The sequence below is a fragment of the Carettochelys insculpta genome, chromosome 16 (assembly GCF_033958435.1).
Source record: "Carettochelys insculpta isolate YL-2023 chromosome 16, ASM3395843v1, whole genome shotgun sequence".
NCBI classification, from domain to species: Eukaryota; Metazoa; Chordata; order Testudines; family Carettochelyidae; genus Carettochelys; species Carettochelys insculpta.
In genome coordinates this window covers 31125863-31150325 of record NC_134152.1, presented here as the reverse complement: position 1 = coordinate 31150325, position 24463 = coordinate 31125863, and the positions used below count along the sequence as shown (strand labels likewise).

General features: G+C 48.9%; 1 protein-coding gene across 1 annotated transcript in view; it reads right to left on the bottom strand.

The window, feature by feature from the left end:
• Positions 1–24145, bottom strand: part of MYH16 (myosin heavy chain 16) — a 58362-nt gene extending 34217 nt beyond the window's left edge. Inside the window, exons 1-18 of the mRNA XM_075010226.1 lie at positions 23936–24145; positions 23349–23492; positions 22592–22748; positions 21920–21947; positions 19861–19957; positions 19235–19327; positions 17629–17692; positions 16251–16349; positions 15530–15633; positions 13396–13534; positions 12011–12279; positions 11018–11188; positions 9013–9192; positions 6507–6633; positions 4686–4747; positions 2306–2393; positions 1035–1152; positions 44–164 (exon numbers count right to left, since the gene is read on the bottom strand). Of these exons, the coding sequence (XP_074866327.1) occupies positions 44–164; positions 1035–1152; positions 2306–2393; positions 4686–4747; positions 6507–6633; positions 9013–9192; positions 11018–11188; positions 12011–12279; positions 13396–13534; positions 15530–15633; positions 16251–16349; positions 17629–17692; positions 19235–19327; positions 19861–19957; positions 21920–21947; positions 22592–22748; positions 23349–23492; positions 23936–24145 (2271 nt within the window). The remainder of the gene's footprint in view (positions 1–43; positions 165–1034; positions 1153–2305; positions 2394–4685; positions 4748–6506; positions 6634–9012; positions 9193–11017; positions 11189–12010; positions 12280–13395; positions 13535–15529; positions 15634–16250; positions 16350–17628; positions 17693–19234; positions 19328–19860; positions 19958–21919; positions 21948–22591; positions 22749–23348; positions 23493–23935) is intronic.
• Positions 24146–24463: the final 318 nt, after the last annotated feature.

Genomic DNA, 24463 nt, shown 5'->3' with positions numbered 1-24463 from the left:
TCTTGAGTTCGTTTAGCTTAATTTGGTAGGAAAACCCCAGTACCTTGGTGTGCCCAATTTTGTAGTCATTTTCCCCCAGCTCAATAGAGCCAAGCAGCAGTTCTGATGCTTTCTTATTGTCCACAAATCCCTGAGGGATTACATTGGGGTTCAAGACTTGATATCTGAAATGAGAAAGATGTGTAATGAAACAGAGGACATGGTTAGAACCAGTGTAGAAGATCTAGGCAAGGGTTAATGTGTATTTCCATCAGCATTCCTGCTAACAAAGGTCCCCAGAGAGCTGGGGTGCCACACAGTGTTTCCTCAGCTGCTCAGAAGAGATTCAAATGCCACCCAGCTTTAGCAGAACACCCACAGTTAGGTCCTCCCCCATTTTTTGCAGGTGGTGTACATTCGCACATAACAAAATTTATTCTGCACAGGTATAGCAAAGATTCATGGGAACATTGGTGCCACTCCCAGCTGTGATGAGTTTATAACCCTCTCTGTTTCTCCATAAGAGGGGTCACACTGGGTCAGATCAAAGGCCGCCTAGCCTAGTGTCCTGTCTTCTGAGAGTGACCAATGCCCAGTGTCCAAGAAGGAATGAACAGAACAAGTAATCATCAAGTGATCCCTCCCCTGTCGCCCAGTCCCAGCTTCTCAAATAAGAGTTCCTGGAGGAGAGGAAGTAGAGGGTTAGCAGTGGGGTATTCAGAGCTATTCTGCCTCCTGATTGTCCAAGGCAGAGGCAGGGGCAGGGGCAGGGGCAGGGGCAGGGGCAAGGAGCTGAAGGAGAAGGGCCAAGGGTGCTGCTGGGCCATGCCCAGTCCTTCGCAGCTGTGTGCAGCCAAAACAGCACTGCCAGGGCAGTTCAAAGGGTCCCAGAGCTCTGGCCACCGCCACAGCCAAAGTAGCAGCGGCAGTGGCCTGAGCTCCAGGTCCCTTTGAAACTCCAAGCCCTGGGGCAACTGCCCCCTTTGCCACGTCGTCCCCCATTGGCAAGCCTGTCCCAAAGTGCAACAAAAGGGCAGAAAAATATAAGCATTCACCTTTGCTTGAATTCAGGATAGTGCAGTCTGTTAGGGAAGCCCTTCCTGCAAATCCGGATGCCCTCCAGCACTCCGTTACAGGCCAGCTGGTGCAAGATCAAGTGAGCATCCATCACCCCTACCAAAAACAGAGTCTAGGTCAGCACTTCCCCTTCCTGAGCCCAAGGGAAAAAACAAAACAAAACAATCGGAGCTATTCATGCCATTTGCCTGCGGTTACACAAAGACATAAACTGGGGTGGGTACATACTGGCCCACAGGCCGGACCTGGTCCTTGGCAGGCCCCCACCTCTATTTACTTGCAGGTATCAGGCGGTTGCAGCTCACGTTGGCTGCAGATAGCCGTTCACAGCCAATGGGAGTGGAGGGAAGTGGTGCCCAGGTATGCATCACTTCCTGCCGCTCTCGTTGGCTGCAAACAGTGATCCGTGGCCAACAGGAGCTGCGGTCACCTGATACCTGTGGAGGTGAAGGTAAATATAGTGGCAGCAGCCCAACAGGAACTAACCCAGCTGAGCCACTGCTTTTTTATTGCCCACCCCGATGTAAAGGGAGAGCTTAGCAATGGCAGAATTCACATCCTTGTGAGCGGAAACTGCAGTTGAGGAGAAAGGAGTGTGCTGAGGGCACCCTTCACTTTGCTGCATGAGGTACAAGTAAAACTGAAATGTTCTACACCACACGGCCTGTTCATGTACGTTTTCACTTCACCTCTGTCCCATCAGTCCTCTTGCAATTACCGTGCTGCTGAGATTGCACTAGCACCTCCAGAAAACCAGGAGGTGAAGTATCTACCACACTTTGCCCAACATTATGTTCTGGAGTAGATGCGCCATTCAGGGAGTTCATATGCTACTCCGTGGTTGCTGTTACTTTCCTTTCTAGTTTATTACATCTCAAAGGTTTGGGTCAGAGCAACAGTCTTCTTTAGCCACTATCTCCATGGTTGATGCTGCAATGAAGGTATAACTCATGGACAATATGACAGTTGATGGCACCAATTTATCCAGCTTTGTGGCCCTGCATTTCCCTCTTCATTGGATATCCACAGAGGAATGAAAGGTTCAGTAGCCATACTGTCTTCAAACCTTCTCTTGGAGCCTTTGTCCCATACTAACGTTGCCCCGAAGGGACATGGAGGTGTTCTATGAAGCGATAGCTCATGTTCTACCAGTACTTGGTGGACATCTGCTGTTCAGCCAGCCGAAGCTAGTGCCGAAGGCATTGTGTGCCTTTCCTCGAGGGGGTTCAGTGGCTCTGCACATACTTACCAGACTGCTTGAACTCATTTGGAATGATGCAGCGTACAAAATGAGGGGCCGTGCTATGCAGAGTGGTCATCAGCTTATTCAGCTGCTCCTGAGGGCAGAGGAAGAGACAAAGCCAGTGAGACAAGAGAAAGAGAGTGGACTCAGCATCACAGGACTGGAAGAAACCAGGAGAGGTCATCTATTCCAGTCCCCTGTATTCATGGCAGGACTGAGTATTATCTAAACCCTTCCTGACAGGTGTTTGTCTAACCTGCTCTTCAGAATCTCCCATGATGGAGATTCCACAACCCCCTTTGGCAACTTACCCCTGTGATTCATGCACAGTAAATTGATTCACACTGCTCAGATGAAAAGATAACAACAGGATGGAGGTCCAAGCTGGATGCTGCACAGCCCAGGTGAAGAACATTCCGTGGATGAAAGTTGGTAGACCCCTTGCCCCATGGTTGATCAAGAGGGGTCTGAATCCTAGTGGTTTGGGTCTAAAGGGCAGCTGATGTGATCATAGACAACTAATGTTCTTGTTATTCATAAACTATCTCCCTGTTCTCTTCTGCTCCCAGCCCCTGTTGGTATTTCTACCTGTTGAATCTTTTCTGAAACGTAGATCAGAGGTAGGCAACTTGTGGCCTGCGGCCTGTGGACCCGTCTGCCCTCTTCTCCCACGTACCTCTCATGGATTGGGGTACCGGTGCCCCACATGTGCTATTTCCCCAACCTCCTAGCGCTTTAGGAGCACCATGACTCCACTGATTCGTGCTCCTCCCTGCCTCCTTCCCTGACTTCCCAGAGCTGAAATAGCTGTGAACAGCTGATTCGCCACATGCTGACTCTGGGAGTGAAGGGGACGTGTGGGGATGAACACAAATCAGTGGATTTGTGAAGTGCTGGTGGTGAGGAATGGAGCAGGATGTGTAGGGCTCCAGGGCCCCAGAGCAGGAGGGGCACATAGGGGTGGCAGTCCGCGAGACCACAGGTGGAGCCCCAGTGGGCCCATTGAGGCAAGGAGGGCAGCCCACTTCCTATTTTTGATTGCCCGTCAGTGACTTAGATTCCCAGGCCAGAAGGAACCACGGTGATCAATTAATCTAACCTCCTGTATCATACAGGACAAAGAACTTCCTCAGAATAATTCCTAGAACATAGCTATCACTCCTAGGCTACGTCTAGACTAGAGGGGTTTGTCGGCAAAACAGGCAGGGCCGCTCTCTGGCACGTGTGTGTATAGTGCGTGGCCCAATGGGAGCGCGTGGCACTACCACAGTACAATGGGATCAATCAGCGGTTCCCAACTTTTCCCAGCCGGGGACCCAGTTTGGCAATTCTGGAGGACGTAGTGACCTGAGGCAATTCAAAACCAGGGCCGGGGGAGCAGTGCAGTAACTCGTGTATTTTGCGCTTGAGGCAAGAATATAGAATTGCGCCCCCCCATGTTTATATAATCATAGTAGTTATTTCATAAGGGAAAATACCTTAATAATAAAATAACACTACTTTTATTATAGTTAATTATTATTGTATTGTTATAGTTGATCTGAGTTGTGGTGGGGGAAAGACTCTCAACCCCAAACTGCTCCCCACAGACTCCCCCAGCTTAAACCCCACACTCAGAGGCTGGAGGAGCTGAAGGGATCACACTCAGGGGCTGAGGGGAGTCACACATGGGCTGGGGGGAGTGACAGTCAGGGGCTGGGGGCTCTGGGGTTGGTGGGGGGGAGTCATACTCAGGGGCTGGGGGGAGTCACACACAGGCTGGGGGTGCTGGGGGGAATGACAGTCAGGGGCTGGGGGCTCTGAGGGTGCTGGGTGGGAGTCACACACGGGCTGGGGGAGTCACAGTCAGGGGCTGGGGGCTCTGGCAGTGCTGGGTGGAAGTCACACATGGGCTGGGGGTGCTGGGGGGGAGTGACAGTCAGGGGCTGGGGGCTGTGGCAGTGCTGGGTGGGAGTCACTCATGGGCTGGGGGTGCTGGGGGCTCTGGCGGTGCTGGGTGGGAGTCACACACGGGCTGGGGGTGCGGGGGGGAGTCACAGTCAGAGGCTGGGGGGAGATACAAACAAAAAATGAAAACTGACAAATGTGCTGCATGGAATGGAAGAGGGGCAAAAGCGGGGAAGAGTGTAGGGGAAATTACTTACTGCAAGAGTCTATTATGTGGCTTGCCTGGGATGAGTACGAATATCAAAGGTGGAGAAGCTGCCTTTGTAATGCATAATTGCTTCTCTATTGGTGAGATAGCTAAATGGCTCTTTAGAGCCACATGCAGCGCTGAGCTGCTGGCAACCCTTAACAAACCTAACTGCAACCCATGTTTGGGTCCTGACCCACAGGTTGGGAATCCCTTGGATAGATGGCTGTTGGGTGGTGAATGGCCGCTTACCCTATAGAAGTTGGAGACAGTCATGAAAGAAGAGCCTCTCTTCTGTTTCTTGGTGCTACCGGCTGAAGATAACATTAAAATGCATAACACAGAATTAATACACTCAAGTGTACATTCAATGAGAATGCTGCACTGTCACATACTCTACACACACATCGCAGGAGCCTGTCGCTCACAGTCTAGTTCTCATGCTATTCAGGGTTAGGGATTTTTAAAGCCATTTACTACCACAAGGGAATCCTGGACTCTGAGGCTGTGTCTATACTTGCATGCCTCTTTTGAAAGAGGTATGCAAATGAGAGAAATCAAAAATGCAAATAATGTGAAGATTTGCATATCTGGCACCTCATTTGCGTATTCTTATTCCAAAATAGCTTCTTTTGAAAGAAGAAAACTGGTGCAGACACAGCTCTTTCGAAAGTAAACCCCACCTTCGAAAGACTCCTTCTTCCCATAAAAAAAAAGGGGGTTTCCTCTTTCGAAAGAGGAATGCAAGTGTAGCCACAACCTGAATGGTCTGAGAGAAGGAGCCTTGTTAGTCTGCAGCTTCATAAACCACAGGCAGTCATTCAGCACCTAACAGAGACCAGCAAATGTATTAGGTCATGAGCCTTTGTGGGTGAGACCCACTTCTTCAGATGATTGGAGTAGGAAAAAAATAAAAGAATCCAGAGTTTATCTAGCAGGGAGGGAAAAGGGGGAGAAAGGATTACCTGTCACTAGTAGGACCAATTGTTGAAGCAAAGTGAAACAACTGGTCCTATAAGTGCCAGGTAACCCTTTTTTCTTTCTTTGTCTTTCTTCCTTTCTCTTCCCTTCCGTCTCTGATATATAAACCCTGGATACTATTTTTTTTCTCCTCCAGTCATCTGAAGAAGTGGGTCTTACCCGTGAAAGTTCATGACCTAATATATTTGTTAATCTCTCTGATGCTACTGGCTCTCTGAAGTGAGCTCAGCCCTTGGAAAAGAGAGGAAAGGAAAACGAAGTTTACAATATTGCGTTTGAAAGTACATGTATTTGTACCTACATCAGGCCAAATTCTCCTCTTCGATACAGCGGTGCTCCTGCCTTGCTTTGCATTGTAATTGGATGGAGTAGAACCAGTGGACTGAGAGGAGAATTTGACCTAATCTGGTAATAATTGCAGATCTTGAAGCCCTTTTTCAAAAACAGTTTTCCCACTCATCTATTGAACTGCAGCGCTTTAGGCTAAGCTGGCAACAATCAGATGAGGCAGCAAGTTTTCTGGTTGATAGAAACCAGACATTTGTCTGGCCACAGACGGCCATTTACTGCCAAGAGGGAATTCCACAGTTGATCATTAACTCCGCATTGTATCTTCACTTCATTCAGACCCAAGCATGTGCCAGCTTGTTCATTCCAACCAGGTGAGCAACTTCGGCTAACACTAAGGGGGCGTTGTCTTCAAGGAGGGAACCAGCCCATCTTTGAGCATGGAAGAGATTGTATCCCAGAGCAGGGCATAGTCTGTTATCTGCCTGTAGAGGGCACAACAACCTCTGGCTTTATCCTTGCCACAGAGAATTGTGGGAAAATAGTGAACACATTAGCTTCCCAACACACTGCAAGAGCCACCTTGGTAGCATTATGCACACAGCGATACACATCTCCTGGCGCTGGAAGGGACCTCAGGAGGCCATCTAGTCCAGTCCCCTGCCCTCTCAGCAGGACCAAGCACCATCACTGACATCTATTTGCCCCAATCCCTACATGGCCTCCTCAAGGCTTGAGTGCACAACCCTGGGTATAGCAGGCCAATGCTCAAACCACTGAGCTATCATGTAACATTCATCCTACCTGCTGCCTCTTCCTCTTTAAAGAGGCCGGCGAGCAATGCCATGCTGGACTTCTGGAACAAGCCCACCACTGTTTCATTCAGGGGGTCCTTGTTTTTCTCCAGCCACCCAGAAATGTTGTAGCCCACCTAAAGAAAGAGGCAAAAAGTGAACCCATAATAGTCCAAAAGAGGATGTTGCCGCCACATGGCATGAATGAGAAGATACCTCTTCTCCATTGATCACTGGCCCTGAACATCCCTGAAGAGGGAGAAATTCACTGCCTGAAGAAAGAAAGTGGCCAAGTCACCGCTGACCAGTGTTCCCTGTTAGCTGAGTGCGTGGATGGCCCCCCCCAGGTCAGATTCAGATGCTGCCCAGCTGGTTAGCAGAATGCCCACAGCTGGCAGCAATTGTTTCCATTGGTGATGTACATCTGCACATGCCTCAGTGCACGTAATTTTTTTTTCTGCCCATGGATGGAAAACATTAGAGGGAACATTGGTGCTGACTCATAATCAGCATTAACATACAGCAACCTGGTGAGTTTAGGAGGGATGCTTGCCATGGCAAGCAGCTGTTCCCCTGGTGGAGGAACAATGGCAGGCTTGGAGGATGGAGGCCTGGTGCGGCAGAGGCCAATCACATCCCTAATACGCATTCACCCAGAGCCACTGACAGAGGGGACAATATAGCCCATCCACGGGCGTACTCTGAGAGGAGCTCGGCATAGTCTGGTGCATATGTCAGTTTCAAATGCCCACATATGATCAGTGAATGGCAATAGCTGCTAAACATAATTAGGACAGAGAACGCTTGGTGAGTCATGTTCTGATCACATGCTGTCAAACTGTCTGTGCTCCCAAGTGCATGAATAACTGGCAGTGTTTGGTTATATGCATAAAGACTGTTCTGACGGCTAAGCTTTACCACGCTGGCTTGATAAAGGAGAGACAAGCGTCAGTAAATCCCAGGACTCAGGCTCTGCAGGCAACATTTGAGAGACAAACAAAAAGTAATGTAACCCTTGGCTGATGTGCTGTCCTGGTCACTTTCCCATGAGCCTTTGTGGTCCCAGAAACAAGTGTTGGGGCACATCTATATTTACAAGAAGATGGACACGCTGTGGTCGATCTTCCAGAGCTTGATTTTGCATGTCCGGTTCAGATGCAACAAAGTCGACCTGTCCGGGCTTGGCCACCAAAGCCTCAGACTACACTAGGGAAGGAAGTTGATTCTGATACATGGATTCTAGCTATGCTAGTGGCATAGCTAGAATAGTGTATCTAAAATTGACTGTAGTGCCTAGTGTAGACTTACCTTTCATACTGGGAGAAGGAAGTGCGGGAGAGAGAGGAGGGGATGGCTTGCAGTTTTTTTTTTCCCCCAATCGTTTAGTTTTGCATCAGAGCTGAGTCCTGTGTGCTAAAGTTCCATAGAAGTGCAGGGCCTGAAGAGGTCACCAACATTCCCTTTAATCTTTTCTACCCATGTGCAGATATTTTCCATCCATATGTGGAATAAATTTTTATGTGCCCCACCAGTAGAAACAAAACTCTCCTAGCGGTGAGTGCTCTGCTAATCAGCTGGGTGACATCAGAATCTCTTCTGAGCAGCTGCACAAGTATACAACTTACAGACAACACTGGAGGTCACCTCATTCATCCCACCCAGAGAGGTGGGACCAAGTCTACGCAGACCAACTCTGACAGATGATTCGCTCATGCAATTGATTTGTTACTCATAATTCACTAAAGTGTGCTACTGGTTGAACCTCTCTAATCCAGAATTCTCTCTTCCAGCAACATCGGTAATTTGGCATGATTTTAGTTAGCTGGACAACCACTTATCATGGGTGTGGCCAAGTTTTCCGTGGTCCCATAAAATTTGTTTACAGCCACCAGTCCTCGCTCTCAGCACTCTGTGCTGTTATTTAACTGTAATTTCCCCCAAAATGTTTTCTAAGAACCCAGTAAGCAGTGGAAGTGCTGTGGAAGCTGCTATCCCATATTGACCTCCCGTGGTCTGGCAAATTTTCTCATTTGGCACCGGTCGGATCTCAAGGGTGCCAGACAAGAGAGGTTCGACCTGTACTATAGAGTCATTGATCATACAATTGCCCAGCTGATGTTTCAGATTGTGATTTATCTCATTTGTTGTCACGATAAAGCATTTTGAGATACATTTCAATGAGACCCTGGTGGACTAAATTCCTTATTGGAATAAACAGGTGCTGCTCTGTTGAAGTCATCAGAACTCCAGCAGTTTGCTCCAGCTGGGAATTTGACCTGTAAAGATGCTGAAAGCATGACCAAGTGCCATGCGAATGCTGAAACATGGGCATGGAAGCATTGAGTCCCTAGATGTGGGTTCAACAGGCCTGGGTTTGCAAGACACTCCTGGTTCTGCATCCACTGAAGTCAGCTGGAGTTTCACCATTAACTTCAGTGGATGCAGGGTCAGGCCCATTCAGGTAGCCAGATCGACATGGATGTGATGCAACAAGAATAACATTGTTCTGCACGTACCGTGCCAGCGTAGTGCACCAGCTCAAAGTGGGCTTCAGGCCCTTTGCCTTTGCCCCCCTTGGGTTTCAGGAAGTTGGACGATTTGCCGAGGTGGTTGTCATACAGGGCAGCCTTGAAAGTCGCATCCGTGGCCTTGGGGAACACGCACTGCTCTTCCAAGATCGAGAAGATGCCCATGGGCTGGGGAAGAAAGAGGATTATGAAGTAGAAGCAGACAAGAGAAGCCTGGGGCAGCTTCGCCTCTGATCTGAGTTTGTCATTTACCTCTGGATTGTCATCTAGTCATTTCTGTGAAGCTGAGGAGGGTTGTGATCCTCTTATCTGATCTCCTGCACAACGCAGGCCACAGAACCACACCCACCCATTTCCAGGAGAGACCCATGACCTCCAGCTGAGTTAGTGAAGTCCTCAAATCAGTTGGAAGCCGGTGTGCATCAGTAGGCAGACCATGAATCCAATCCAGACCACCAGACGCTTTTGAATAGCCTCCTTTATTATTATTATTATTATTATTATTATTATTATTATTGTGGAAGCCATCTTGTATAGAAGCCATTTCATATCCCTTACTTCTGCATGCACACAAGAGCCTGTTCTTTCCTTGACCTGTCTGGGTACGGCTGGGAGGATGAGCTCTATGGAATGCATTAATGAACTGTTTGGAGATGGGGATCCAGCTCCCTTGTACCTGTTTTTCCTTGCGGATAACGGTTTCTCTTTGGAAAGTGATTTACGATTCTCTAACTAATTGCCCCTGACACTGGGCTTGTTTGTGTAAGGGTATAAAATACTAGAGTTAGCTGCATCAAGCAGCCTTGCTGGACCTGGTTTTACTAGTGGCCAGTTTGGCTCATCTGTTGCCTTATTGAATTCAATAAAGCTGAATGCTAGCTGCCTAAACACAGAGAAGTCTTGTGCGTCAACATTATTATTACTATTATTATTATTATTATTACTATTATTATTAGCTTCTCTGTTGTCTAGACCTTGACTATACCTTGACCAAGAAATTAGGACCTTGACAAAAAGTAATTGACTACCCCTGATTTAAAGACCTCATGTTCTAGAGAATCGACCATTTACTATAGTTCAAACCACCTAGTGACCCCTGCCCCATGTTGTAGAGGAAGGTGAAAAAAACCCCACAGGGCTCTCAATCTGCCCTTGGGGAAAATTCCTTCCTGACGTGGGCCCAAATGTGATGACCACTTAGTCCTTGAGCATGTTCATGAAACCCAGCTGCATGAACCTGAAAAGAATTCACTGTAGTGGCTCAGATCCCTCCCCCCAATGTCTCATGTCAGGCCACAGGGGATATTTGCTACTTGCCATCACAGATGGGCCATATGCCATTGTAGGCAGTCTCATCATAAAGTTCTCACTGTAACTTATCAAGCTCAGTCTTGGAAGGTGGCTCCCTGGAGGAGGCTCTTCCAGAATTTCGCTTTTCTGATAGTTAGAAATTGTCTTTTAATTTCAAGCCTAAACTTGTTGGTGGCCAGTTTAAATCCATATGTGCTTTCACCAACATTGGCCCTTAACTCAAATAACTTTTCTTCCGCCCTAAATATTTACAGAGAGCAGTTATAGCTCCCCTCAGCCTTTGTTTGATTAGGCTAAACAAGGCAAGCTCCCTATCTCTCCTCTCAGAGATAAGTTCTCCATTCCTTTACCCATCCTTGTATCACAGAATCATAGGGCTAAAAGAGACCTCAGGAGGTCATCAAGTCCAGCCCCCTAACCAAAGCAGGACCAACTCCAACTAAATCATCCCAGCCAGGAGTTGGTCAAGGCAGGACTTAAAAACCTCTAGGGATGGAGATTCCACCACCTCTCTAGGTAACACATTCCAGTGTTTCACCACCTTCCTAGTGAAATAGTTTTTCACAATACACAACCTACACCTCCCGCTCTGTAACTTGGGAAAATAAAATAGTTGCCCTTTTCTACAACTGTTCTAGATCCTTCTCCCCATGCTCCTCTTCTTCAGGGCAGGGAAAATTACCTTTTCCAGGAGATCAATGCAAGCCTGCAGATCCAGGCCAAAGTCAATGAACTGCCACTCAATGCCCTCTCTCTTGTACTCCTCCTGCTCCAGCACAAACATGTGGTGGTTGAAGAACTGCTGCAGCTTCTCATTGGTGAAGTTGATGCACAGCTGCTCAAAGCTGTTGAACTGCAGAGAGGCGATGCATTCACTAACTGGCCTTCGAAATCTAGCCCCAGATGATCAAATACGACACAGCTACTAGCAAGAAGCAAATTACCCACCCTAGGGGACAAGTTCTGATCTCCATTACTCCGGTGCCAATCTAGAGCAATTCTACTAACTTCAGAATGATTTCAGATTCCTTCGGTGGTGTCAATGTGATCCGGATTTGGCTTTGGATAATCTTGCCAATTTTTTCCCAGTTATTTGTTTGCTAGCTGGGGTGTCCCCTACAATTGTTTCACAGTTGTAGTTCCCCACTGCACCCTTTGGCAGATGCTCACCAGGAAGTGGGAGAGGTAACAAACTCATTAAATACCAAACAACATGCTGCCAAAGGTGGGAAAAGTACCTGAAAATACCCTTCTGGAAAACGACTTGAGCAAAAGTACAAAGGAGGGATACTTTGTCTTTTACTTAATTACACTTCCCCCGAAGTAGATGTAATTTTACTCAAGTAACTTTTGGGGTACTTTTTCCACCTCTGCATGCAGCTTTCTTTCCCTCTTGTACGCAGCCTGATCACTGGCTCCCTTCCACTGTGAGATACAGTGTGGTCATTTGCTCATTAGTTAAACCCCGCATGCTCTGCTGTTGTTTTCTGCCAAGATATCAACCTTTGTTTGGTGCCTTTGATTTAGTAATTCATCCCAGTGGATGGTGACTGATGACTTTGGCATATCCACTCATACTGAAGCTAACATTTTGGAGGAGATAAGTAAATAATTTCACAACCTAAGAGGGGTCCCACTGCAGAGAAGGGGGAGGGGGATTTCTTGCTTTGTGTACCTCAAAGATCTCAAAGCCAGCGATGTCCAACACTCCGATGAAGAATTGTCTCTGCATCTTGGTGTCCAAGGTCTTGTTGATTCTGAACACCATCCACTTGAACATTTTGTCGTAGACGGCCTTGCCCAGAGCACCAATGGAGTTTTGACACTGTTCCATGTTCTGTCCTTTCTGCACAAACTCATTGCCTACTTTCACCCGGGGCCTGGTGATGCCCTTCTGGAGCTCTCCAGAGTTAAGACCCATGAGGTGGGCAACTTTGTCAGCCACTGTTGAAGGACAAGAGGAACCTGGTTAATCTTAAAGGGAGAAAAAGTGTTGGTGGATCTCCTGGGCTGTGCCTTCTAGCACTGTGTTTGTAATACTGCATTCCACAGAACACGGGTGTTCCACGAACAACTTGCATGTGTGCTGCGAGTGTCTGGAGAAATAATTCAACATTTTCCAATAAATGACCCGTTTACGATGATAACAGTAATGGAAAACACTGAAACATAATTTTATTTCTACACCTTGCAAGAACGGTAGGAGTCTGGCAACACAGCGAGGTTGACTATCCTTGTGCTAACTTCCCCTCTAATCTTCTCCTATGTATATAGTGGTGTAGCAATTAGCAACTGTGTGTGGCGCATGTATATATTTTTTTTTATTAAAACCAGATACAGTGTTACATCTTCATTGCTATAATACCTGATTAAATTACTTCATTTTGTTTTTACTGTGTGTGGCTGGTTTTTTCCATCTGCCAACAATTTTTTTCTTTAAGAACATTTGCATAGGTGTTCCGCATAAAAAAATACTATTGTTTGGTGTTCCGTGGTCTCAGGGTTATGGGTTCTGCACTCTGGGGAGCACAGAGATTGTCTCACCACTACAGCATGGCACTCCACAAGAGGTGCGGAGAGACAGGGCCCTAGGCTTGTCCCCTCACTTTCACTGGCCAGCAGAGCTGGTCAGCCATACTAGAGTTGAGGGAGCAGAGCACAGCCAATAAAGAGATGTAGCAGGGAGAGCTCTGCTCTACACCTCCATGAGCTCCAAGAGACCGTGTCTCTGTCCACTCCCTCCACCAAGACCCCATGCAACCCACAACGTAGCACAATGCCTAGGAGGAGCAATCAAGCCTTTTGCAGAATGCTCAGTCACCTGTCTAGCCTTGACACCCATTTGGAGTGGTGACCAGCAGCTCCAGGGAGCACCTCTCCTCACTTTAAATAATCAGATGTGGTTGGTTTGTTAAGATAATTTTTATCCTTTGGAATCACACTCTGGTTCGGGCAGCTTTTCTGGGATGTCAGCAAACGGGCTGAGTAAGACTATCCATTCTTGTGTCAGCTGTAGATACCTTTGGTGTACTTTGACCCAATGCGGTGGCCCCAACCTACCCTCAGTGGTGTTTACATCTGCTTGCTCATCTCTCGACTTCTGCTTAAACTTCATGTTGCCAAAATGCATGATGCCTCCTGTCAGTTTGTAAATGCTCATCTTCTCTTCTAGAAGGAATCCTAGAACATCAAAGGCCACCTGGGCAAGGAGAGAGAGACCCGAAGAGCAGGGAAATACAAATCAGTGCCTTAAGCAGGAAAGCTTCTCCTTCACCTCATTAATGTCATTTCACAACCCTTCAAAACAATCCCACAGAGGTCCCCTGAAACCAGCTCTGGAAGGTGTTCCACGGAAGTCATTTGGAACAGTTCCTCAGCTGGTGGACATCAGTGTAGCCTGATTGTCATTTACTCACCATTGAACACCAGCTGAGGATCTGCCCCTTGACAATAGTTTTTTGAACCTTCTCATGACAGAAAGAGTTAAATGCAACACATTCATTGAAATTGTCACAGCCCCCTTGGGAGTAGGTCATCGAGAGTCCCTCAGAGGGCTCTGAGAATCTCAGCTATTTTATTTAAATCCTTTCATTTTCTAGGAATTAAGCCCAAGCACCATGAAAAAAGGGTCGTTTCCAAATTCAGACTGATTTGATGATCCTGTACCAAATAAACAAAAGGCCTGCTTGAACTCCCCAAATGGGCTGCAGCCTGCCCCTTGTGCAAACAATGAGCCTGACGCAGGACAGGAGATGCTGCTTCCATCTCTCCTGTAACTCCACTGGCTCTAGTAGAGTCATACCAGAGAGGGATGTGGCTCAGTCACATTTGACCTTTTAGAACCTTTATCAAAGTTTCCTGAAATCTAGGTCACCAAGCATCATCTTCCACGTATAGTGAGGGGAGCCTTATCCCCTGAAACTAGTCTAACCAAAACCTGGGTGACTTAACCGTAGGACAGAGCCCAGCAATAGCAGCAGAGCAAGGGCTTAGCTGACCTAATTGGCTTTCTCCCATCTCTGTCTTGTGAGTCTATAACAACACTGAACTTAAAATAGACTGTACAGAGGTGTGAATCTTGTGGGAAAATTCAGCGTTTCTGAGGGTTACTCTATGCCTAAAGCTACTGCTCTAGCTAGCATCTTATTTACACTGAGGAGAGTCACCCTCTTCTACAGGCATGTGCAGCGTTATAACATCAGCAGCGGAAGGGCTGCTTGTAATAATACCATCTGGAGCAAGGATTCCTAATAAAACCTTTTCAAACCAGATTGCCTTTGCAGAAAACTGTGCCAAAATGGTCCACAAAGAATAGACAGAGGCTCAAATCCTGCAGGCCTTCCACATGCAAGAAGTCTAGTGTGCACCAGAGTTTACAGATTCATAGGTGTTATGGCTAGGAAAGACCATTACACTTTCTCTGTATTGATGGCTGGAATAACATGGGTCAGGGGTCGGCAACCAAAACAGCAAGAGAGATTTTTTCCAATCTGGTGAAAAACTCAAATCAGGAGCTGCCATGCATGTGAATACGATACAGCCCTTAATGAATAACGTCAAACCATACTTTGTGTAATCCCTATTTTAAGAACAGCGCACACAGAGAGTGATTTGTAATGCAGTACATGTTTACTGCAGGATGTTCACAAACTTTTTACATATTCTGTTTCCTCGCACTTTACTTGTGTGTTTGTACCAGTGTCTGTCTGACTTTCACTCCCGAATCTTCTGTCTCTCTGGAGGATGCTAGGGGGAGTTATCTAATGTTTCGAGATCACATATCGCTTGCCATTTAGATACGGGTATTTTCATCTGGGGGCTTTTCGACATTCACTGTTTATCAAAAACAATCAGGAGGGATTGTTTTTTCACTTTGCAATTATAATGTCGGGAGCCACAAAGAAGTCCTTAAAGAGACCCCTGTAGCTCCAGAGCAGCAGGTTGCATACCCATGACATAGGTCATAGAATTTCACCGAGGACCTCCCCTCATCAAATCCAGAACTTCTGGGTGAACTATGCATATCCAGTCTTTGACCAGTGGAGAATCCATCCGATCCATAGGGAAGTTGTTGCAATGATTGATGATTCTAATTATTAAGAGGTTGTCCCTTATTTCTAGATAGAACTGGGATCATGGAAGAACATTGTGTTGAGCCAGATCCTTTTCCCCCCATTCATTTTTCCAGGCTTACATCTGTGAGGAGCAGCTCCTCCCCATCATCCATGTTGTCCACTGTCGTTACTCCCTGACATATCCAGTGGTAATGCTTGGGATCTGGCACCAGCAGCAAAGTGTCTGCAGACAGAGGCAAACCAGGGTCTGTTAGCAATGCAGTTACTAAGCAGCACCTGCGCTGGGCCTATGGGTGGAGAAGGGCAACACTTCAGATGGGGAGGCAAATTAGGAATTTCATTTCCCTGGAATCCTTTTCTAACAGAGGGCTTTCCAAAAGATTGCCTTTAGGGCTAAGGGTTTCAGATCACCCAGGGACGCAGACATCTCATTCCCATTACAACTAATGGGAACTGGACACGAACATCTCTGACGTGACATTGAAAACCTGACCCTTGAAGTCTTTCCCACACCGAGGGAAATAAGCAATCTCCATACTCTAGCAATCTATCGCTTCCATTCGTACCTGATGTTCATTACCTTAGCACCAAACCTGATCGAATCAGCCGAGACCTCAGACCAGTCAGTAGCAGGAGTTAAAGAAAGGGAAGTACAACTTCCTTTTCATTTACTGGCCTGGGCTCTATCACAGTTCCTTCTTCTCCTTGCTCCTTCTTGAGACAACCTACTTTAACCACCCATAAACAAGGCTTTGGCACATAGATTTCTCATCCTGGAAACAGAGGACATGTCCAGGAAGCCTGCATTAAGAAAAGTGAATATACACAGAGGTGCCATACCAATCAGTTCAGGCTTCTTCTTAGAGAGGATCTGGTAGAAGATGTGATAGCTCCTCTCAGCTGCTTGCTGGGAAATGACACGAGACTTCTCTAGGAGATCTGAAATGTGAAAAGGGACCACTGGTAAACCCAGGCCCATGGTAAGATCACAGCCTTGGGGAAAAGAAATAGGGGAAATCCTGGCTCCATTGATGTCAATGGAGTCAGAATGTCATGGATAGTTAGCGTCCTTTGGAAGCAAATTCCTCTTCCATTCACTCTATACATCATTGCTGTAACTATGAGTATAATACTTAGCATTCTTGGAGCATCTTTCCATCGAGGATCTCAAGGAACTTGATAAATTTCACAACATTCCGTGTCAGATCAGCTTTATTCTAATTGTTTTGTAGATAGGTGAAAGAAAGGCAAGAGATGCAGTCACTTATTGAGGCTCATAAGCAGAGCCATCCCTAGAAGGATGTGGGGCACCTTCCATTGCTCCACAGCCAGTTAGGCTGCAGTCCTGTTGGACTTGGAGAAAATCTACACCTCCTTGTCCAAAAAGAGGGGAAATGCAACGTATGATCTCCAGAACGAGCTGCAAAGCAGGGATCAATGAAAAGTAACTGACAGACAGACTCCCCCCACGGTCAAAAAACAATAGACCATGTTTCCTCTCTCTCTCTCGCTTTTCTGCCCTCTCAAAGTCCCTAGCCAGGAAACATGCCAGGGTCTCTATGCACTGACAGCTGGGAGGTGCAGCTTTACGTTTAGTTTTAAATGCACACGTGCAAACAAAGAACAATGCAGGCTCCTTAGAATATTATTTTTAGAATCCTAAGTATACCCTGGTATTGCCATTGTCCTGATAATGATGATGATGAGGAACACAAGTAACTGTAACAATTACTTGTATGGTTCTTTTCACTAGAGACATAGGACCAGATTGTGGACTTAACTCCAATTTTAGTTTGCAAAAGATGGCCAGAGACAATATAGGCCCTGAGCTGCAGGCCGCTGATGTCAGTGAGAGATGTTCCATTCATTTCCATGGCCTTTGGATGAGACCCAAGGGCTGTGTCCACACTACCTCCCTACTTCAAAGGGAGGATGGTAAGTAGGGTGTCGGGAGATTATTAATGAAGTGCTGCGGTGCATATGCAGCACTTTAAGCTAAATCTCCCCCACGGCAACTTCGAAATACTGGGGGGTGAGTGGGTTGAGCACTTCGGAGTTGCTGTGGGGGGAGAGTTAGCTTAAAGAAGTTTTGCATATGCAGCACAGCACTTCATTAATAACTTCCCGACACCCTACTTACCATGCTCCCTTTGAAGTAGGGGGATAGTGTAGACACAGCCAAGGAGAAGTAAAGGAAGGAATTAATGTGGCTACTTACAGCTCTCAATGTCGCCTCCTGCCAGTTTGCCCGTGGTGCCAAAGTGGATTCGGATAAACTTGCCCTAGTAAGAGAATAAAAGAGGAGGCTGTTGACTGTGATATCTGTCTGAAAACAGAGAGCAGCTGCAAGATTCTGAGGAAGCCAAGGGGCCTGCAGAGACAAATTTGCACATCCGTGAAAGGCGATTAGTCTTTTCGTAGACCAAATCTATTAAAAAATCCCTTTGGTTTTGGATATTTTAGTGTAACTTTAATCAGGGTGAAAACCAACTTGGATTTCTTATGGGCAGTGTTGTATGACAACCCCTCCCCCTGGGGGGCAGTCAAGGTAAGGGGTTGGGGATGTGGATGGTGCAGGAGTCAGAGCAGGGTTGTGTGGGGCTGAGGTGTAGGGAAGGGGGCTGGAGGGTATGGGGGCTCAGGGCATGACATGGGGCTGTGGGTAGTGCAGGAATCAGGACAGGGGTTGGGTAGTCGGGGGCTGAGGGCGAGGGGTAGAGGACGAGTGGGGAGTTCAGGGCAGGGGTGCAGAGGTGTGGGACTCAGAGCAGTGGCTTATAGGAGGCTCGGGGAAGGGCTTGTGGTTTGGGGGACTCAGGGCAGAGACTGCAGCCACTGTGCTGCCCAGCCACTGGAGCACCAGCCTAGCCAGGGTGGCAGGGATGTCACTGCCTAGCTGTAGAGCCCAGGCCAGGAGCCGGGGTGCACTGTGGCTGTACAGCCTTAGGTGCCGGCAGCATCCACAGCCCTGCCACCAGCTGGCTAATCTCTTTCTGAAGTACCACATCGGGGCGCACCAGCTTACTTTCACCTTTGGCTTAAGGAAACCTTCCTCCTCTTCCAGCATTAGGCAATGCCGCATAGTGCAGAGAACAGCAGGAGGAGAGCCAGGAACTCTCTCCCTCGCCTGCTAGGAGGCTTCGATAAATTATTCGGCCCTGATTCAGAATCGTCCAGTAGCATCTGCTCCACTGACTTCCAGCAGGACTTAACGCACGTTATTCAGTGATTTTCTGATTCAAAACGTCTCTGTGCTTTACTTTCCTGATCAGTTTCAAATTAATGATACGTGCTTACTTCACTGGGATGCTCCCTGGGTTTATTTGCTAGTATTTGCAAAGCATTCTGCATATGATCTCTAAGCGCTATGGCTCATTAATATGAAATACGTACTTCTCACCATACCTAAGAATGGCCACACTGGGTCAGACCAATGGTCCACCTAACTCAGTGTCCTGTCTTCCAACAGTGATCAATGCCAGATGCTTCAGGTGCAATGAACAGAACAGGTAATCATCAAATGAGCCTCCCCTTTGCCTATTCCCAGCTTCTGGTAATATTTGATTTTCTATTCTTGTGCCCGTTTTGGTGAACCTGGACACAATGAAGCTTGATTGGAATTTCAGCAAATGCAGAGTAATTAATGCTTGTGTGGACTTTTGGAAATGCAAAGCGCTATATACCTCCTTCTGATTTTTGTTATTATCACTACTGCTAGAGCGATGTTTCCCTGTGTGAATACTTGCAGTTTGCATCACTGAATTGCCCCTTCTCCCACCACCGCTCCAAATAAAACTGAAGTCAGGAGAGAGTCTGCTACTTACAAAACGGGAGGAATTGTTGTTCCTGGTAGTTTTGGCATTTCCAAAAGCCTCCAGTACAGGATTAGCCTGGATGATTTGATCTTCCAGGGATCCCTGAATAAGGAAAAGCAAATTATTTTGGGACAGTTCCCTGGCCTGTGTTCTAGAGGAGGTCACAAAACTAAACGATCACAGTGGTCCTTCTGGCCTTGGAATCTGTGGAATCTAAGGATACGTGTACACTTCCCACAATATTAACTCTGCAGAGATTGATCTCCTGGGGTTTGATTTAGTGGGTCGAGCACAGACCTGCTAAATCAAATGCTGGGGGCATCATGTCAATGCCAGTACTCCTCACAGTAGTGAGGAGTAAGGGAAGTCAACAGGTGAGACTGTCCCATTGACCTTCCACTGTGGGGACAGTGGAGAAAGTCGACCTAACCTATGTCGACTCTACACTGTTCTTTAGCTGGAGGCTTTCTCCCCTCGTATAGACCAACGCTAAGACTACAGAAACAAACACCAAAGACTTTGGCAGTTAATTGCAAACATTTTCTGCAGCCCTTTAAAGAACACTTTCTTCTAAGGAACTCCCAAGGGTAGCTGAATTATTGTTGTGACAGTGCACCCAGGCTCCTGCCTCTCACCTTCCCACCAACAGCCTGCTTGCCAGTGCCGCCGATGTTAGCAAAGTACTGAATGACCTTTTTCGTGTTCTCAGTCTTGCCGGCACCGGATTCTCCACTAAATAAGACGAAGAGGAACAAGGTGTTGGTAAAAATTAACAAGTGAAAGGAAAGAAATGATGTGTCTGTGTCAGCAGAGAAATCACATCACTTCTATCACGTGGGTTTGCAGGCATGAGCTGGGATAGCCCTTCCCAAGAGTTATCTGGGAAAGGCTAAAGATGGTTGCCCTGGGGAACACCTGTGACGTAACGGGTCATTTACATGAGCTCATGGGGGCTGCTTTTTCTCTCCCTTGCTCCAGGGCAAAAGTGGAGTAAATTAAAGTCTAGGCTAGAGGAGGGGTGTAACTAGGGTGACCATATCTCCCCAGCCCAAATATGCGACAAGGAGAATGATGCCGTCCCGGCCAAAATAGGACAGATGGTCACCGTATCTGGGAGACGGCAGTGGCTGCCCTGTGGGGGTCTGTCACCCTTCCAGTGAAGCTCCCAGCTTCCACCAGCTGCAGGGCCACCGTGCTGCCACTCCGGCTCCCAGCTCCCGCAGCCGAGGGAAGCTGGGGGGGGTGGGGGCAGCCACACCGTGGGTCCAGCTCCCAGATCCCCCAGCCGGGAAAACCTGGGGGACAGCTGTGCTGTGATAGGGGAGCTGGGTAAAGCTGAGGGGCAGCCGCGCTGATGCACAGGTCTAGCTCCTGGTTCCTCCAGCTGGAGGAAGCTGTGGGGTGGTGCAGCTGTGGTCAGGTCCGGCTCCTGGCTCCCCCAGCCAGGGGAAGCCGGGAAGCAGCCACGCCACTGCAGGGGAGCCAGGGGAAGCTGGGGGGCAGCCGCACAGCCACACGGTCCGGCTCCTGGCTCCCCCAGCTAGGGGAAGCCGGCAGCAGCTTCCTGAAAATACAGGGCAATTAAGCCCCTTGACAAAATAAATTGGGATGCCATCCTGGCAACCCACATATGGGCCTGTCCCACTGAAACCGGGACGGATGGTCACCCTGCTTATACCCTGAATGTAAGTGAGAAGAGAATCAGGCCCACAATTGATACTTCCAGAAGAGTCATCAGAAGGGGTTTTACCAATCGGCCTGGTTGCCCTGCTGCTTTACAACAGTGCTGGCAGCGGCCTGTGTGTGTAATGGGGCTCGGACAATGACAGCCCAGGGACGTAGCTGGAGGAGACAGAGGAGATATAAAGGGCCGTCCAAATTCACTGTTCCTTTAAGGGTTTTGGAGCCTTAGGAGGTGCAGGAAGGGGACAAAGCTCCTGTCTCTGGCTGATTAGACCCTGCTGGCTGGGATCAAGAGGCTGATTATTTGATGGTGGGGGGGTGGCACAAAAGATGGCTGCAACCGCAGCCAAGGAGGAGCTGCTGAGCCTGGAAGGAAGAATTCAGAAGCACAGGGCCCCAAGAAACAGAGCAGTGAAACCCAGGATCTACACGACGAGCTCTTGGCACTCGGCGGCAAGCTGCGGCAGGGGCCTTGCAGGGCCGTTCCCGGCCACGAGGCGGTCACTTGTGTACCGCATGTCTGCTGTGTACCTGCTGGAGCAGCGGGAGTCATCATTGCTGCATTGTACTCTGGATGCTGCAGAGAGCCTCTGATCTATGCATGGGAAGCGGGAGTGCAGGGGAGCTGGGGAATGATTTCACCTGGTCTCTGCTAAAGCTGCAGGGGCTCAGCAGAAGAATGAACCGATCTCTGCCGGGGTGCTTGGAGGGAAAAGTCCCTGCATTATCTCCACATCCCAAGCCCAGGGATGGTATCTGCAGCTGGTCCTTGTGTAGGGCATGCAAGTGTGGGGAATGGCTCCTGCCCGCCATGCTACCCACATACCCAAGAACAACCTGGAGCTCAGTCAGTGAGGGTCAAGAACAGAATGAGCATACCCTGACTGCCAGGCCTCGCTCTAACCACTGGACAACTCTTCTTCCCAAACCTAACTCTGCCACCTCTCGTCGCACCCCTTCCCCTCATGCTCAGCAGGGAGGGCCAGCTGCAGGGTCCCAAGGAATACTTACGTGATCAGCATAGACTGGTTTTCACGGTCTGCAGGGGAACAACAAACAGGACAAAACAAGGGTTAACCCAGCTCGCTGGACTCCTCTAGGAACAAAGGGACAGCCATGCAGGGCATGCACAGTCTGGGCTTGAGGGTGGCCTTGTGGTCCCTGCCCCACTGCCCCAGATGTGCGCTTCCTAGTCCAGCAGCACAGGGAAGCCTGAACCAGGGGCACTGGCCAGGAAGGGACAAGTACCCATTCAGAACGTTGTCTGTAGGAGCCATTCTCTGGGAGGACTTCCATGGTGTTCCAGAGCCCTGGGTCCGGAGAGGGCATCTGCTTAATCTCTCACCTCCCCAGAAGCTCATGTGAAGCCCAACTTTGCACTTCTGGGAACCTCAGCCTGTCCCAGAGGGATCTCCAGGACCAATCGTGGTTGGGATAGAGGCCCTAGTGGGGCAGGGTTGCAGTTGGGTCTGCGGTGGGATCTGGGAAGGGAAGGTTGGGCAAGAAAAGAGGGTTTCATGGATGGGGTCCTGCCCACGAGAAGAAGGAACATCAACGTTAACATCAACGTCACTGCGAGCACAGGGGGCAGCGTGAGATGGTGGCCATCATGAGTGGAGTGGGGAGAGGCGCGAAGACATGAGAGCAGAATGTGAGGAGAGGAGCCTGGCCCTTGGCACTCACCCTGGAGCATGTCATGGTAGGCATTGTCAGAGATGGAGAAGAGGTGAGGGGGCATCTCAGTACGCTTCTTGCCCTTGTACATCTGGGCCACCCGGGCCCCGTAGATTGGCAGCCACTTGTAGGGGTTGACGGTCACACAGAACAAACCCGAGTACGTCTGGAGGGTGAGAAAAACCAGCCAGCATGAGGAAAACCATTTGGCCCTTAGCAGGGACTTCTGGCAGATCAGAGTAGAACCACACACACACACTCTCTCTCTCTCTCTCACATACACACACACACACCACGTGACCTTCTCTTGGCATCTGCCCTGCTGACACCCGCCTCCGCCACCATGAGGAAAAGAAACACGATTCTTTGCTGTAGGCAAACCCGGATGCTCACAGGGCTTTTAAGCTGGTTCTGGGCAGGATGCTTCTCAGTATGGTTCTTCTGTGGAGACTCGTTTTTCTGTGGGAGATGTTTCTTGGGCCGCAAAGGGAAGCACAGAAAGGAGCCAGCAAGGCTGCCCTCGGCCCTGCCCTTGGCTCTGCCTCAGCTGCCCTTGACTCTGCCCCTTCTGGGGGCACAGAGCTGGGCCCCCCTCACCCTTTGCCTGGGCTGTCGGCCATGCTGATGCAAGAGTCGGGCAAAACTCACAAAGAAGAAAGTGCCTGCAGATTTACACTGAAGTGACTACTTCTGACCCCCTAATGCCTGGCGTAGCACGTTAACTGCCACACGCTACGCCGCCGTCCCCTTCCATCCCGCCGCTTACATAGATCCTCATGTGGCTGTAACGCTGGCGCAGGTTGTCCAAGACGCTGGCCTCGTTCAGGAAGGTCATGTTGGCCATGTCGCTGACCTGGTAGAACTTGGGCGGGTTCATCTGCTGGATATCATCCTTCTTCATGGTGAGGGTCTGAGGGGTAAAGGAAGCAGTAGGTCAGGGTGGCTGTGGCTGCAGCCTGTCTTCATCAGACTCTCTGACCCAGAGCTGGGGGTAACTGGTAAATGCAATGTGGAGCTGTCCGCTTTATGGTCCCTGAATTCAATCCGGCCTCTTGCCACAGCCACTGAAAGGTCTTAGCACCAGATGAGTGCTTAGTGGCTTATGCGAGATGCCAATCCCGCAGAGGGACACTCTCATCAGACCCAAACCCCAGAGGCTTTTTTGTGGAAAAAGCTCAGACTGTTAACGAGTGTTCTTCCCATCAGACTACAAGCGGAGAGAACAAGCGGCAAAGGGAGAGCACAGGCCCTGAAACCTGCAGGCTCACAGGGGAGATGCAGCTGCTGTGTTAGGCCAGTGGCCCTGTGGGAGCAGCTGTCATCCTCACATCCAGCTCACAGAGTCAACAGTACCTGGTTGGTCACAGTCTTCACCACGACTTGGTCACCTTTGTCAGATTGGATCTCCCCGCCGATAAAACCCTCCTTCTCATCCTTGACCCAGCAGGACCGCTTGATGTCATAGGGCTTGTTCATGGCCTCCAGCCGCTCCTTCTCAGGAGGGTTCAGGAAGGGCATGGGGTCCACGTCTTCCCCACACTCTCCTTTGTACACCCCAGGCATTTCGGCGTCGGCTCAGGCGGAGGGTGAAACCAGAAGGCAAAGCTGGCGGCAGGGCTTCCTGCAGGGCTGTGGAAAGGGGAAAAACTGAGATTCTGTCAAGGAGCACAGTGGGGAATCCTGGAGCTCTAGTCTCTCCCCTGTGAATTCAGCATAGCTTCATCCCAGCACCCAGCAAGAGACAGGGATGCTCTGAGGGATTGCTGCTATGAGGGGGGTTAGGAAGGGAGAGGCGAATTCTCTGGCCCACTCTGATTGCTGTGAGCCCCAAGGGCAGGTCTGCACAGCAGTTACTATCCCACCGCCGGTCCGTGCAAGCTG